We start from the raw sequence: 16,141 nt of genomic DNA, 5'->3' as shown, positions 1-16,141 counted from the left end.
AACAACACACCTTATTTGGTTATAATGTACTGGAGGGAACGGGCAGCATGGGTGAAATGACAGAATGTGGGCAAACAACATTTGAGTTTAGTCAACACTTTATGGCAACAGGAACTCGTAGACTCGCACACTGGTTATAAATTTCGTATTTCATTGTTATTGCAAGTAGCCCGCTTAAAACCTATTGACTCTGTTCTGTAGCTATCACCTCTATTATCTTCTGTATTTTCACTTGCATATGTTACAAACTTCTAATTACAGAGTAAACCAATGCCAATTTTTCAGCCGTGAATAATTGGTTTAAATGACATTAACGTTCCTAAATTACAAAAAGGAATTCAAGGTAGTAGACAACCTGTACACCAACGTCATCTGCATGACGACACAGGCACACCCATTTCTCAGCTGCAAGCAGCTCCAGGCTTGTACATCAGCTGACACACAGATCTAAATGTCAACAGCTTCTCAAATCCAGTGTGTATGAATCTCATAAAGCTTATCTTCCCCCTTCATCCCTCTTCATCTTCTTCAGTTTCAGCCTAGATGACTCAAAGCAACGATCAATTAACTCATTACCTAAACGCCACTTCAGGAAATCATGTTTCTCTTTAACTCAGCACACACCTATTCCCTGTAAATGCAAACTAAGCACTCCTTCCTGTTTTACTAAAGCATTCACATTCAAGTGATGCCTGAAGGCACCTGGAAATTGTGAGTGTTGTTTTACAGCAAACACCAGTATTGTGCCTGCATGCACCTGCCTTTCCTCTATACACACGACACTATGAAAGCAACAAAGCTTTACACCAAACCAGCTTCACCAGGTCACAGCAAACACAGACAAACACAGGAAGGTGCAGGAGATCTCTGCACAAGCTCTTCACAGGACCCGACAGTGGACCCATCATATATTATTAACAAGAAGCCAACTATCCATTTCCACTTATACTGACAGGTTGGTGGTTCTTACAGTGTGAAACAGGGGCCACTAACCGCATCCAGCACCAAGCCACCACCAATAATCAGTTAAGACAAGAGCAATCACCAACTAATAATTTTTCACCAAACAATTGATTGGGAGACTCTAATGTCAGAATGAGCTCATGTTTCTGAGCTTTGGAAAAGCCGTCTTAGGCCCTAAGATCCTATGGAAATTTGTGCCAAATTTTAACAAATCATGGGTCAGTTAAATCCACTATTCTCGTTACATCTGTGGGGTGAAAACTTTCTATAAAAAACAATACTGTTTAACTTAAAAGTTAAAACAGCTATTTTTGCTTCATACAACTTGTGTCAACAGAAATTACTGGATTTCAAAGGCTCAGTATCTGTGAGCCAGTTTTGGCTTTATTCAGACCACGTTTGCAGGCTTCAGGACATCCAACTTGATAAAACTTACTTGAATGGAGTCGTTCGCCATGGCTGTCCCTGTTGCTGCCTTCAGTCCGTGCAGATTCACGGACCACTTGTGCACATGTGGGGATTCGCCCCACGGATGAACGCGATGTCTCCTTTCTTGAGGAAATAAAATAAGAAACGATACTCGTATAGGCCTGCGAGTCTTATCTCAACTTCATACAAATGTGTAATGACACAAAGGCAAACAGTCAGGAGGTAATCCGCATTGTAGGTCCGCCTGTGGCCGCGCCTGAACTGATCCACCCTGTGTTGTTTAACCAGCGTTAGCCCCCACTCCACTCCACGAACAATCAAAACGGCTCCACCGTGTGTGCGCGTTTTAACAAGAGACACAAGTCATTCAGATAACTGCAAACTACTGAGCTCCGCAGTCATTCATCGCCCTCCTCTTCTGTGTGTATCTGCCATTCAACAGCTAAAAATCCAGCAGCACGTCCCTGCTGAACGGTCACATCCACAGCAGACATGAAACCAGAGGAGATCCCCCGTCTTCCCTCTCCCCAGCTCCCGGTTACATCCGTGAACACGCCTCACAGCCTCCTCTCTCTTATCACATGCCTTACAAGAAGAAAAACCCGCCTGTCAGTCCTTCACAAGCCGCTCACACAACCGAAAACCCGGGACAGCGGGAAGCTAACCTGGGTGTTTCACATCCCGCTCCGGGCTCAAGTCAAAAAACGCCACGAAAGGGCTCCTTCTTTGTTTTGCCGCTCGGGATGGGCAGCCTCAGCCGCCGTGAGACATGCAGGCAGCGGTTAACTGACGGCAAAGCGGCAGTACGCAACACTTGTACGCAAGACCCCGGGCGCGCGCTCCCGACGCCCTTCCAAATCGACCGGGATGCTCATTGGTCAGGAGCGGGGCAGCGGGGGCGCGCAGGATAGGTCATGTGACATGCTGCAGCGCTGCTTGTTAACTTGTAATGAACCAACTGTTGAATTTGTAAAGCACGCTGAGCCTCTGCCTGCTTCATGGTGATTCTATTCAGTAAATACACACATATACATAAACAGAATAGATCTACATCAGTATGTACAACAGCGTGTGTCACCGAAAAATGAAGAATATCAACCGCAGTACAACTTCAGCCTGAAAGTACCTGACTATTATATATTGTTTTATAAATACTATTACATGGAAACTAACACTCCTGTTTGCTAAGGACAGGAAACTGAGGCTAAAAGTTACACAGACTCACCCCAGGAAATTTGAATTAAATTTGCTGGTCTGACGAGTCTCATTTTCTGCTCCAACACCCAAATGGTTAGTGTAAAACAACATGAAACCTTGGATCCATCCTGCCCCTTATCAACAGCTCAGCCTGGTAGTGGTGGTGTAATTTTGTGGTGGATATTTTCTTGGCACACTTTGGGTCCCGTTGTACTGAAAGAGCATCATTTAAACACCCCAGCCTACTCCAGTATTGCTACTGACCACTTCCAGCCCTTTATGACCGAAACTACAGGTCTCAAGTGTCTGAAGACAAGTAATTTGCCATTGGAACAACACATAATACAGATTTTAACACACCATTAGTCATCCTACTTTCACGTTTACATCAATAAAGAAAAACCCTGCATTTGAAAAGCCATAAAAAAGATTTACAGTTATGGGGGCCCACCTGTTTACCAGGCTAAAACTTGCATATACATACTCCACATATGCTCAAACTCAAACTCAGACTGATCTCATTGAACAGAAATGTTAACAATAATGTAATACAAACCCTGTGTGTGGGAGAGAGAAGCTCATGACAGGGTCAGTTGATGTTAGGGTGGTGTGAGTGGGTGTCTGTATTAGATTTAACAAAGATAAACTGATGCACATTTGCAAATCTCATTTGCATCATGAAAATCTGTCAGCGGGGGCAGAAGATAAGAGCAGGGACAGAGGACTCACATACCATAACCTAAATATATGTTAAATGTGTACGCTCACAACGATAAACTTAATACAGCTGAGTCACCTACGGTCATCAAAGAGCGTGACTGGAGCAGTGAAAAGGCAGCAATGACTCATGATAAGGCAAACAGATGTCTCTAATAAACTGTTAAAATTTCCGCACACGTTTTAGTCTAGTTGTTCTGAGGGGTGGAGTTATTTAAGTTACGAAAAACTTTTCTTATCTCAGTGATATCTGCTAACAGAGCATGGCAGGATGGTTTTTCTCTCTCTGTATGAAGGAGGGACTGAAAACCAAATAGGTGTATTTGCACAAGCTTTGAAATGCAAGCACTAGTCTTATATTGGTATTTGTCATATTGGCTGATATCTGCCTATAAACAAATGTTTAAAGAGGACCTATTAAAATTTTGTGTTTTCAATTTATTTTTATTATTATTATTATTATTTAGGTTTCAGTTTAGTTTTGTTTCAGTCATTTTCCAGAGCCGCATTGAAAGTTTCAGTTTAGTTTTCAACTGTAGAAACTGTTCATTTTCAATTTCATTTGTATTAGTTTCAGTGTTAGTTTTTCTTTAATGGCTGCCAGGGGCAAGATTTAAAATTTCCCCCAGTTGCACAATAACAATACAATTCAAATATGTGGCATAAAATCAATAATAATCAGCTATCATTTGCGCCAGCGCATCTGTTTTAGCATGTTTGTGCTCCAGAAGCAAAAGAAAAAAAAATCTGTTTCTTTCTGCCAAAGGGAAAATAAAATAAAAGCCACAAGAGTTAAACCAAGTCTCAGTGACTTGAGTCAAAATTTTTTAGTTATGGATTAAGTTTCTAGAAATTTTGAGTTAATTCAGAATTAACTGAAATTTTAAGATATCTATCTTGAAATTTCAATATATTAGGTGGAAATTTTGACTCACAGACCCATTTATTTGTTTTTGTTCTGTTGTTTTTCAGTGTCAAACAAAAAATCCATTAAAACAAAAAAACAAAATAAAATAAAAAATAAAGAAAAATAAAGACAACGCACAGTTGCAGGCAGTGTAAAATCGTGAAGCTTATAATTTTACGTGATTTATTTTATTATTTACTTTTTTGTTGCTAGGCAGGGACCTTTGACCTTGGAAAAGAGGCTGACGTGCAAAAGAAGGGTAACGGCTAACAGCTAAGCTAGCGAAGTTGTTAATGGTAAAGCCGGCTCCCAGTAAACGTGCTAGTGAGCTGGGGCGATCCCAGCTTAACATTTAATAATCCTTTTCGTTAATTCTAATAAAAAACAGTATTTGGCTGCCAAATTTCACTTTCTTTTCGTGTTTGCGTCCTGTAGCTAGCTAGATCGCTGTGTTATCGTGAATTAGCAGGACGTTAGTAAAGAGTTCACTCATGATACCTGTGGCAAAGCCAGAAATGCTTCTCTAATGTAGTTTGATTTTCAGCAGCTGTTCAGTTAACGTCCACTTGCCTGCAGCGGGAAGCATGTCGATCACTGAAGTCTCAGCATCAGGGCAACACCTGGATCTGGATCTACAGGATTCAAACGGCAAGGACCGTCTGCAAATCGGCACATATGCAGGTCAGATGGTAGAAGACACTGTAGTACATGTTAGTGCAAAAGAAAATTGGCAGTTAGGAGGAGGATGAAGAGTGGAAAGGTGGCTGGTCCAGATCACATACCTGTGGAGGTATGAAGATGTTTAAAAGAGAGGGCAGCAGACTTTTTAACCACACCGTTTAACACAGTCTTGGAGAGGTGGAGGAAGAAATGGGGAAGAAGTGGTACTTATTTTCAAGAACAAAGGTGATGTGAAGAGCTGTAGTAACAGCAGAGGGATAAAGCTGATGAGACATACTATGAAGCTGTGGGAAAGAGTCGATTAAGTTAGTGTAAGGAGAGAAGTGACAATCACTGATCGCCGGTATGTGTTAATGATGACAAAGAGCACTACTAAGAATTTGCTGTCGGTGCCTTGATAGAGAATTACAAGGCTGGCCAGCAGGACATGTATGAAGACAAGCGGGTGGTAGGAATAACAGATGGGTTAATGAGAATAGGGAGCAGGTGGAGGTATGCTCTGGAGAGAAGAGGAATGAAAGTCAGTATAAGCAAGACAGTATACATGTGTGTGAATGAGAGACAGAGGTGTAACAGTGAAGATACAAGGAGGACAGTAAGTGAAGGTAGATGAATTGAAATACCTGGGTTCAACCATCCAATTTAATGGACGGTGCACAAGAAAGGTGAAGCAGACAGTGGTTGGAGGGTGGAGTGGGTCGAGATGACTGTTCGGGGAAGCAGAAATAGTGATAAAGTTGCATTATGGTAGTGAGACCTGCTATGATGTATGATTTGGAGATGCCAGCATTAGCAAAATGATAGGAAGCAGAGCTGGATGATAGCAGAGCTGTAGATGTTAAGAATTTCATTGGGAGTGAGCAGGAGATATTAGAAATGAGTGCATTAGCTCAGGTTGAGCAGTTTGGAGATAAAGTTAGAATCAGTTGATCGATACATGAATTTGTAGGAACATCACGGTTACACATTTGTTTTAGTGTAATCGCACCACAAAAGTGATATAGAGACTGGAACACAGGAGGCTCTATAAAGAGGTGTTTTACCATCATCTGTGCACATGTGCATACAGATTACAACACTTCATCATCGGCCTGCTGATGATGTCCTGCTCTAACTCGGACAGGTTGGATATGAATACCAGTAATTCACTCATCAGCAGCTCACATGCTGGGCTGTATTTACTTTTAAGGCAACAGTTTTGCATTTTGTATATATTCATTTTATTTTCTTTGTTCTTTTTAAATCTACTTTAAGAAGTTTTTAGTGCAGTAAAAACAAGTCCAGCGTGCAGGCTTTTATTATTTGTGCTGTTGAAACCAATTTTAATATATCTGACATAATTTCGAGTGCAGTTGTTTTCTATTATTTTTTATTTTATTTATGTGGGTATAACACATGTGGACCATTCGTTTTAATGGTGTAGTAAAATTCTTTTAAATGTTTAGCAATAAATATCAAGTGAAAAATGGTTTTGATCACAGGCTTGCATGGTTTTTCCAAAAGAATGAAAAAGTAGAAAATGGAGGAAAATTAATCATGAATCGGAAAAAACAAAAACATAATACTAATTGAAGAAAAGAAAACCAATTTAAAAAATAAATTAAAAATGTAAAATAAACATCTAACGACCCTTTTAATTTACTATTACTTTTTTTCCTTTTTCTTTGTTTTCTTTCATAAATTCATAAACATTTGAAGCAACAAACCAATCAGAATCAAAGTGTTCCAGTCTGATCTAAAACCCTATAAACTGATCTGGTTCAAACCTACAGGAGAAACTCAGCCTCGCCATCATGTACAGTATAGAGATGTTTTTGGTAATGGCTTTCTTGTTTGCAGTCAGCATTACTCTAAAAATATCTTTGTCTCCAAGGTTTCTAAGTCTTGTATTTGTTTTTCAGAAAATACTAAACCTTAATGAAAGAGCACTGTGAAGCGATCATCATCATCCTGTTCTCTGTGTTTATGCACATGGTTAGGTGTTTCAGAGGTGGAGAGGCAACGATCGTTTTTGGCTGACGTTGCTATGGCGCCATCCTGTGGGAAATATGGGTGCTGCAGCTGCCCAGACTTGAGCCAGGTTGAGAAAAGTATCTGGCTGCAGCTCCAGTTCTTCTTGAGCAAAGCAGATTGCATACTTGACTGCCTCATCCAGGGGTAGGTTCCTGTTTTGTTGCACTCATTTTTGTCATTTCTCTGTATCATGAAGGTTTTTTGTGTGTCCTGGCAGGCAGAAGTGTGTAAGCAGGGACACTGTAGTTACTGCTGTGCAAAGTTTCCTGTACACCTGTCAGCCTTTCTTTAACCACCTGGAACACCTAACCAGAAGCACCGTGTCCCAAAGCAACCCTCTGCCAGCTGAGAGTTGCACAAGGGTAAATTTTCACAGTTTTATAGCATTTCTTGATAAACACCTTCATTTAGAAAAAACATTTTGTGCTTACTTGTGTTATCTTCATCTAATAATTAAATTTTTTGACAATCCAAAATAAAGGAAATCAAGAAGGGGGCAAACGCTTTTCACACCACTGTAGTTGACTTTGATTGGAAGCAACAGGTTCATCTGTTGAGTAGTTAAATTATGTATTTGACAGAAAGCTTATTGCACTTCATATAAGAAATAAATGTTGTTGTGGTCAGTTGCTTCAGAACAGTTTGTGCATCAGCTGTTGGAACAAACTGCCTGAGTCGGAGGTGTATCGTTCCACGTGTGTCTACAACTTGAAAATTTTGTGTGTGTGTGTGTGTGTGTGTGTGTGTGCAGCTGTTGGACTTCTCTCAGCAGCTGTGTGACAAGTTGGAGCAGATGCTGCTGAGGTGTTCCAGCTACAGTCTTCTCAGTTTGGATGAGAAGGAGCCCCAAAGGTGCACGCTTATGCAAACTAATACATGCTTTTGTTTACAGTGTGTTTGTACCATGAAGCAGGATTTAGGCTTATTGAGCTACACTTGTGGGTGAAAGTTTACATTCACTCATTATGGGCATGAATGTCATGCTTTTAAAACTTTTTCCAGAATTGAAACCACAAGTTTGAATTTATTTTGGATTTTCTCTTAAGTCAAAAAATATACATCAGCTCACTCGAGTACTGTAATAAGTGGAGTTAAAGATTCTAAAATGAATTCTAACTTGACAAGGCCAAGACTGACTTGTGTTAGTGATCATGATTGACTAAAACTGGTAGTTTATCTTTGCTGCATAAAAAGGATTTGTTGGACAGCACTCACTGGCTTTATCAGTAGTCAGAACAATGAGAAAGTCCTAGGAACTCTGAAGGAGGAGAATTGTAGATTTACATAAGTCAGGAAGGTCTTCTTTTGGAGCTATTTCTAAACTGCAGACCCAAAGGGTCACGCTCAGATGGGAGGAAATCGGTTAGGATGCTCAGGAACCACCCAGGAGCCACCAAAGCTCAAGCCTGCCAGGAATTGGAAACTGATGAACACTACTGTCACCAGTTTTACATCGCCATTGACTGAGAGGGTTCACACCGAAAAAAGTAGCCCGTTTAGCTTCTGGAATGGACTTCTCAAACGCCCGACCTCAACCGTATCCTATACTTAAAAAACAGATATCAAATTTCAGACATCAAATTTGAATTAACTTTACTAATTCTACCAAGAAGAGTGGTCAAATATCCAACCAGAATTATTCCAGGAGCTTGTCGATGGCAACCAAAAGAATCCAGTAAAGGTACAAGTTGCTAAGGAACATTTAACCAAATATTAGCAGGGATGTATGTGTACTTTGACTCTGTGTGGATTAGAGTAAATCCAAAAATAAATTCAAACTTTTGCACCCAATTGTCACTGAAGAAGTATACTGTGCAATCATTCCACCCTGGAAAAACGAACAGTTCAATTATATAATAAAAAAAAAATTAGCATGACATTCATGCCGCTGATATGTGTATTTAAACTTTTGAAACTAACTGTAACGTCATTACAAGTTTACAATATGACTAACCTGTTGATTCTTCAAATCATCATCATCCTGTAGTTTGTGCTTATGTCTACATTTTATATCTAGTACTCTTTATCCTTTACACATAAACCTGTATTAATTTTAAACCCCGTGTGGTCACATTTCTTCCCCGTCCTACAGATGACTTCACATTTTCTTTGCACCTGCATGCAGAATTTACCGTTTAGAATCAGCATTTTGTGCCTTTTTTTTTTTTTTTTTTACTCCTATCATTTCTTCTTCTCTGCACAAACCTAGCACCGTAACTGTTGCTATAAACTTTTACTCTGAACATCCAACTTCCACCTTCTTTTGTGTTTTTGTTCTCAGCGTGTCTCAGTTCTGCATCGGCCAGAGTCAGCTTGGCCACCTGAGGCTGACTGCTTTCCGTTACTGTGTACCCACGCCGTACCTCTCCCAGGTCAACACGGGGCTGTACAAACGCATGCGCTGGAATGTGGAGAAACTCAACAAGGACGAGGAGAGAGAGGAAGAAACTGATTAGTGAGGCTGGATGTTGAAGCATCTCCATGTTCTGTTTTCTGTTTTTTGTTCACTTTGAGTCATTTAAGTCATCTTTCATGTCTCATTCCTGGGTTTCAAGCTACTTCTTGTGCTATGAGGATGATTTCACAGCACACAAAGAGGCTGACGATAGCCACGGTAATGATGATCTGAAGGGCATCTGGTCCATTGGTCGCTGGGTGCAGGTGGACCCTGATCCCAACTCAGATGATATATATGACTGGTAGGCTGCTATTTAAGAAAACCTTGAGCTGTGTCCCTGATTAGGATTTTCTGACATATCTGTGTCTGATCATGTTTCAGGATCTTGTGTGAAGTCCCTCTGGCTGATTACCACAGACTCTTGTTTCTGGGTGAGGACGAGCCATCTAGCTGCAAGGCTACAGACTCCTTGATGAAGCTGCTCTTGACTCTAGAGACAGATTAGCATCATTTTGGTGTGTTTTAGAGGATGTAAGAAACAGTTCGAGTTTTAAAGCATGTTGAAAGCATTGATCACTTTTAATGCAGCGTGTTGCAGATTCATCTGCATCCAGCTGATGTGAGGAGTTTGAACATCTAGTTTCAGTTTGGACGTCAGAGCAAGAATTATCTGTGTTTCCGTGTTGCTTGTGATACATGACCCTGACCACTTCATTGGTTGGTCACAGCGACGGTATTCAGACGTGCTACGTTTATATTCACCGCTTCATTCAGACACTCCTGCAGCAGTGATGGAGAGCTGCACCAGGGTGAAGTGTACATGCTTTAACGTTACTGCAAACAAAAGGACATTCTGTGCTCAGCTGATTAACTCATATAGACATCTAAAGTCTTGTGCTACTGTGACTCAGCATAAATAAATCCTACTACATTTACTGCAGTCATATTGGCATCACAGCTGTTGATGGCAATTGACCAGGAGGCATCTTTAGACCTGAAGCTGAGATGTTCAGATTTCATCAGGCTGATGGAAACAGATCCTTAACCTTAAAAAAACAAAAACAAAAAACAAAAACCCTCGAGTGTCCAGCTGTTAGGTTCAATGTCTTTAGTTTGCATCTGGAGATGCAGAGAAACCGTTCTACTTTTGTTAGTTGTAAAAACACGGAGGCGTCTGAAAACCTGTGGAGGTAAAGTTGTTTAATAATGCTGTGAAGTTTGCATGTTTGCATTGTAAAAGATTTCTGAAGACTTCCTGTCTGACGTTTTAAACATTCCCATAGTTGCACAATTTGTAACCACGCATGTTAAAAAAAAGGCAGTGTTATTAAAAAAAAAAAACTTTTTATTTACATGAAACATTGCATTGTAATAATTACACAGTCACAGATTTGTCTACAGAAATGAACAAAGAGACATTACACTTCAGAACAAGCTGCCACGGTCTGGGCCTTGAGCAAGACGGCCCAATTCACCTGGTTCATGAAGACATTAAAGGAGCACACACAGGCTTCATTTTCAATAAATTACAAAGCAAATGAGAGACCGACGGACTCTGAGCCTAAGTAAATAATGAAATGTGTTCAGTTTGACCTTGTTACCATTCAGCTCATTAGTTCTGTTGGTTGAACATGAAGAAAGGCAATTTACTTACAAAGAATAAAATCTACCATTTACACTCAACATCTTTCATTCTCTATTCAATAAAAATCTAAATATAACTCTTAAAACTGCTACTATAACTCTAAAACTCTGAAGTACAAAAGTAAAGTGGAGTCTTCCTTCATTACAGTGATCAGTCTTTAACGATATACCCGCAAATACTTGAAAACACACCAAGGACATTTAATAAAAATACTGAGCGCCACGTGTTCCCCGCCTGGAGCTGCAGGAATGCAAACGTAGAATACGCTCTAACATGTGGAGGACTCTCTGCTGGAGCCAATCGTGGGAAAGGGGCAAAAGTACCGAACATCGAGTCTCAGTCTGCAGTTTAATATTCGGCTCCCTGCTTTGAATTCCATTATCAAACACAATTCGGTCTTTATGCCACTGATCCACAGAGGAAAGGCCAAGGCAGGGAGCCAAGATATGACTCAACAGGATGTGGATGGAGGGGGCGAGGGGGGACGAGTGCCAGATTTATAAGCCCTCCATTTAGATTCACAACTAGAAGAATCCCATTAAACACAAACGGACATCCACATACGGCACAGATATAACAACACTCTTCATACTGCAGCTCATTCAACAGTGAACACCCAGAATAAGCTGCATCCAGTCCCTTTAAACATCTCCTCGCACCTCACAGCAGTGTCGGTTAAACCCAGAGCTCATTAGTTGCGTTGAATCTGCATCTGACAGCTGGCCTTAAATCATGCAGTCTGTCACTGAAGCGACGCAAGTGCGAGAACCTAAGGAAGACTATTTAAATATAACGTTGGGCTACAGATCCTGCAAAAGTATTTAAACACTAACCAGTTCTGTCCATTCTAAACAATGATAATAATGATAAGAACACAAGCTTACTAAAAACCTGATTCCAGTGTTTCAAAAGGGTTGCACAGACCACAGGTTGTACTGACCTTTGGTGAGGAACTGCGATCTGAGCAGCTCAGACTGACATCATTTCCTTCATCTTTTCCTAATCTAACAATGTCTTTGACCTCAGTCTGGAATAAATTACCTTAAAATGGGATGACAGGGACATCTAGGCCTCAAGAATAACTAGATTTGAACGGGTACAAATTTTAAATACTATAAGGAATTGCATTAAGTGCAATCTGAGTGTGTTCCCATTTTTACCTAAAGTGATGATGATGCATGTAAACATGTACAAATTAACAGGTATGGCTTTAAATAAAAAAAAACCAAAACCCCACACACCATAAATCGAGGGTTCAAGTGAGGAACAGTTTGCCTTACCGGGATCAGCAGTTGCTGTTTGGCACTGTGTGTGCATGAGTACAGAGATTCAGCAAATAAGTGTCCAGTTTCACCATGTCAGTCAATAGATGTGGTGCATGATGCGAGTCTGTTAGTGATTATATGGTTTCAGGTGTGTGAATTTCTAGTGTGTAAAGTTGGTGTTTAGAGTTGTGTGAGAGGTAAGAGAGGTGCTAAGTTTCAGCATGCGGCGTCAGGTTGTGCTCATCTGCTTGAGTTTCATCGGCAGAGATGAAGCTCGGGTTCTTCGCCTGCAGAGTGAGAGGCTTTCAGCGGAGACTCTCAGGCGGTGTCACAGCTCAGGTCCTGTTCTTCAGTCTAGCCTGATTTTACATACACGCTAAAGCAGACCTAAAAATTCGGTTTCGATATCACTGAAGCAGATAACACATCTTAAAAGAAAGCCCGACTGATTTAGGATATTAAGACTAATGTTTGGCAATTTAAAAATTCGACATTCGATTTTGTTTTTTTGTTCGTTTCAGACACATGAAAGGGATTTCTTTAAAATTGTCCTTGCTAAGAAAATATGACAGTGCTGTTTAAAATGTTCTGTTTACACTGTGCTCAGATCAGCTGGTTGCCACTTGTGGCATTTCAAATGTGCTTCCATCAGGGAAGTCAGTCTTCTGGAGAAACATTTATCAGCTCAGGCTCTAATTTGATCCCTTTTCTCATTCAGAATAGTAAAAATAAACGAAATACGACCAAACGTACGGTGATTGATGCTATGGACACATTTCTCTTTATACTGTTGGCAATGAACATTTTTCCCCACTTGCAGAGAAGAATTTTAAATATTTACCTAAAGACGTTTTACCTATTCAGTCCATTTAGTTTAATTTACTATCTTGAGTACTGCCTGAGAGTCTTACTCCATTAACTTTTTTGCATTAACAGCAACGTGTTTGGAGAACCAGCCAATATTTCAACTGTAGCACCACCAAACATTGGTAACAGTTTTGTTTGTGCTTGTTTTCACAGTACAGGAAGAAAAACTATCATCTCTTAAATTAACTCAGGGCAGTGGTTCCAAACTCTTAAAAATAACATTGGTCACTTTTTGCCACAACTCAGAATTTTAGCTGTTTTCAAAGCCCCCAGTAAGTAGACATACTCAGTAGTTTGGAAGAAAAACAAGATTCAAAGAAAGTCTAAAAATAAAAAAATAAAAATAAAGAGTGTGTGGAACAAAGTCATTCGCCACCCTGGTTGGGAACCACTGATCTACAGCACCACATGATCATGGGTCTGGGCAGAGTAATACAATTTGCCTTCGTGTTCCCTTCATGTACTCTGAAAATTGTGAGTGAGTTTAGAAGTGTGATCTCATTTATGTTCCTTATCAGATTATGTAATATTGATGATGCCCAGCCCAAAATGTTTACCTCAATCTATACGGCTCTTCTCCAGGAGTGAATATCGAGAGTTTATACAGTGTACTGTTCGTCACCCTGTTTGGTGTGTGCATAAACTGGCAGAACTTGTGTCACGTTCCCTGTATGAGTGTGTGACTGGTCCTTCAGTGGTGAGTCTCCAGCTCTACCACCGTCCACTCCCCCTGTGGCGAACTGCCCGTGGCCTCGGGGGAGAAACTACTCACGGAGGTGACCGTGGCAGAGGGAGGAGTGAATGAAGGCAACAGACTGGGCCACAGGCTGCTCTCCAGGGGGCTCAGTGTGCCTCCTGCACCTCCTGGCAACAGCAGCAGCGAGGAGCAACTATCTCCATTCAGTAGCAGGGTCTGATTAATCAGCTGCTGGACTATGTCCACTTTCTTCCCCCAGTCCAGGTCCAAGGGTGGAGGTCGCTCTGGAGACTTGGAAGGGGAGGAACTTTCTCCATCCTGGGAGGGAGGGAGAACGTCCTTTTGCTTAGGTTCCTTGTGTTTAGTGGGTTTTAGCTCATTTATTTCTTCCTCACCATCCACTTCCTCTTCATCACTGTTCTCCAGGGCTTCGTAGATGGTGCAGAGGGCAGAGGAGGGGGACAGCAACACCGTCTGACCTTTGTTAGACTGCTGTAGCTCCTGCTGCCACTGCATGATTTGCTGCCTTTGCTTCAGCTCCTCTTGTTGCTGCTGCAGCTGCAGCTCCAGGTCTCTCCTCTGTCTAAGCTCCTCCTCCTCTTCTTTCTTGGCTGCCTCTGCTCGCTCCTTCATCTGCCTTTCCTCCTCCTCTTTATTGCGCTTTATTTCTTCTTCGGCTTCCTCTTTCTTCCTTCTCTGCTCCTCTTCCTGCCTCCTCTTCCTCTCTTGCTCTGCCTCCTCAAGTGGTTTGCTCTGTTGTTCCCTACGTTGTTGCAGCTCCTGCAGCTGTCTCTGATGTTGCTCCAGCCTGCGGAGCTGAGGGCTCAGCGCCTGCTGCCCGAGGCTCCTGGGAGGGAGGTCGGCACAGGTCAGCCTCGGTGGGGTAACGGCGGCGCCGTGAGGTTTGATAATGTCATAGTAGGCTCTGGTGTATGCTGCGTGATCGCGGCGGTGAGGGTGCGGTAGTGCAGTGAAGCCTGTGAGAGAGGAAGTGGGAAGGAAGATTCAAGTAGCATGACATACAACAGGAGGTAACAGGCAGCAGGACAGTGACAGCGGTGCAGTGTGAGTACAAGCAGAAAGGGTGTAGAGGGAAAGGGCAGCCTTTAAAGGCTTGTACTAGATAAAGAAATAGTGAAAGCACTGTGAAGCCAAGGCCAAACGTCTGCCGGTAGCCTACAGCACCAAAGTGACCAGCAGTTATCTGTAATTTTGCAAGTGACAGTGTGGCATTGTCAGAGGGGTGGAGCCTATTTTTAAAAATTAAAATAATAATGAAAAAATAATAATAATCTTAACACACCTAAACAAAACAATAAAATAGTTTCCTAAGGTGAGGTGACTCGGGGCAGTGACTGGGCCGAGGGTGGGAAATTTGTGCAGAGAGCAAAAGGTTTTTGTTTCTTTTTTTTTCTTTTTTTTTTTTTTTAAATGTGCAAAAAAGCAGCCAAACTTCCTGTATATGCAATCACTATCAAATACAGTGAGACATGAACAACCAAAGAAAAGCTTACTGCAAGCTCTTGACAGTCATCACCCGTGAACAGAGTTTATAGTTAGACAACCAGTGATGCATGCAAAAGCTCTCCATGCATTTTCAGACATCCAGAAACCAAAAATCATAGCTTGGCTTTAGAAGAATTCAAATGGAGAAAAAAAAAAAAAGAACAGGTAGATATTGTTCTAGAGCCAAGCTATCGAGCTGTCCCCGAACACACCAATCCAAAGTAATGAGATGAAATCAACCCAGTGTGCAACACTGACATGCATAAGCTCGGTTAACATTAACACAGTGCAGCGAGAATGCTTAAATTAAAAAAAAAAAAAAAAAGGGCAGTAGAAAAGAGCTGAAATGGCAACACACCCTCAGTGAACTGGAGGGAAATTGCAGTAGTAGAAGTATGAGCAGAGCTGGTTCCATCGATGCCCGACGATGAGGCTTCAAACTTCTTGGCTGCTTGAGACGTGTTCGAGGGTCTGATTTAGCAAATGATCAGTTCACTCATTCAGCCTGTGATATTTAGACCATTTAAGTCTTTGAGGTTAGGGATGAGTCTCACTGCTTACCAAGTCCGATTTTCAAAATAAAAGTATAACTCAAGTATGTTTCTCTGCAAGTGTATGACAGTTATTAAAAGGAGGTAAGTTTAATAGCAGTAATGTGAGGACTTATTATTGACACAAATCCATACATCATCAATTAAAAGCATTTACACGCTGTTCCCAAATGCCCACTTCAATAAAACTGTAGAGTAGGAGGATAAATCACAGTAAAAATCTAATCTTTATTTAAAGTTTTAAGGTTCATTACTCCAAAAAGATGGATGAACAAAAGAAAAGAGGACAGGGTACAATTTAAAGT

At 41.2% G+C, this 16,141-nt stretch overlaps 3 protein-coding genes across 4 annotated transcripts in view; 1 reads left to right on the top strand and 2 right to left on the bottom strand.

Moving 5' to 3' along the window:
• Positions 1 to 2,216, bottom strand: part of pkn1a (protein kinase N1a) — a 62,108-nt gene extending 59,892 nt beyond the window's left edge. The window contains exon 1 of the mRNA XM_031727852.2: positions 1,400 to 2,216. Within this exon, the coding sequence (XP_031583712.1) occupies positions 1,400 to 1,420 (21 nt within the window). The 5' untranslated portion in view covers positions 1,421 to 2,216. The remainder of the gene's footprint in view (positions 1 to 1,399) is intronic.
• A 2,214-nt stretch (positions 2,217 to 4,430) lies between these two features.
• On the top strand, positions 4,431 to 10,988 carry c6h19orf67 (chromosome 6 C19orf67 homolog). Its single transcript, XM_031727864.2, has 8 exons — positions 4,431 to 4,472; positions 4,790 to 4,894; positions 6,874 to 7,051; positions 7,125 to 7,269; positions 7,659 to 7,759; positions 9,189 to 9,362; positions 9,463 to 9,606; positions 9,687 to 10,988. Exons 2-8 carry the CDS (start codon positions 4,798 to 4,800, stop codon positions 9,808 to 9,810), a joined length of 963 nt encoding a protein of 320 aa, XP_031583724.1. The 5' UTR covers positions 4,431 to 4,472; positions 4,790 to 4,797; the 3' UTR covers positions 9,811 to 10,988.
• Positions 10,130 to 16,141, bottom strand: part of si:ch211-214c7.4 (mucin-17) — a 31,638-nt gene continuing 25,626 nt past the window's right edge. For both annotated transcript variants that reach the window (XM_039613244.1, XM_039613245.1), the window contains exon 6: positions 10,130 to 14,756. In XM_039613244.1, the coding sequence (XP_039469178.1) occupies positions 13,774 to 14,756 (983 nt within the window). In that variant the 3' untranslated portion in view covers positions 10,130 to 13,773. The remainder of the gene's footprint in view (positions 14,757 to 16,141) is intronic.

The sequence above is a fragment of the Oreochromis aureus genome, linkage group 6 (genome assembly GCF_013358895.1).
Source record: "Oreochromis aureus strain Israel breed Guangdong linkage group 6, ZZ_aureus, whole genome shotgun sequence".
Taxonomy (NCBI): Eukaryota; Metazoa; Chordata; class Actinopteri; order Cichliformes; family Cichlidae; genus Oreochromis; species Oreochromis aureus.
The sequence above is the reverse complement of the archived record's forward strand: the minus strand, read 5'-3'. Positions and strand labels throughout refer to the sequence as shown.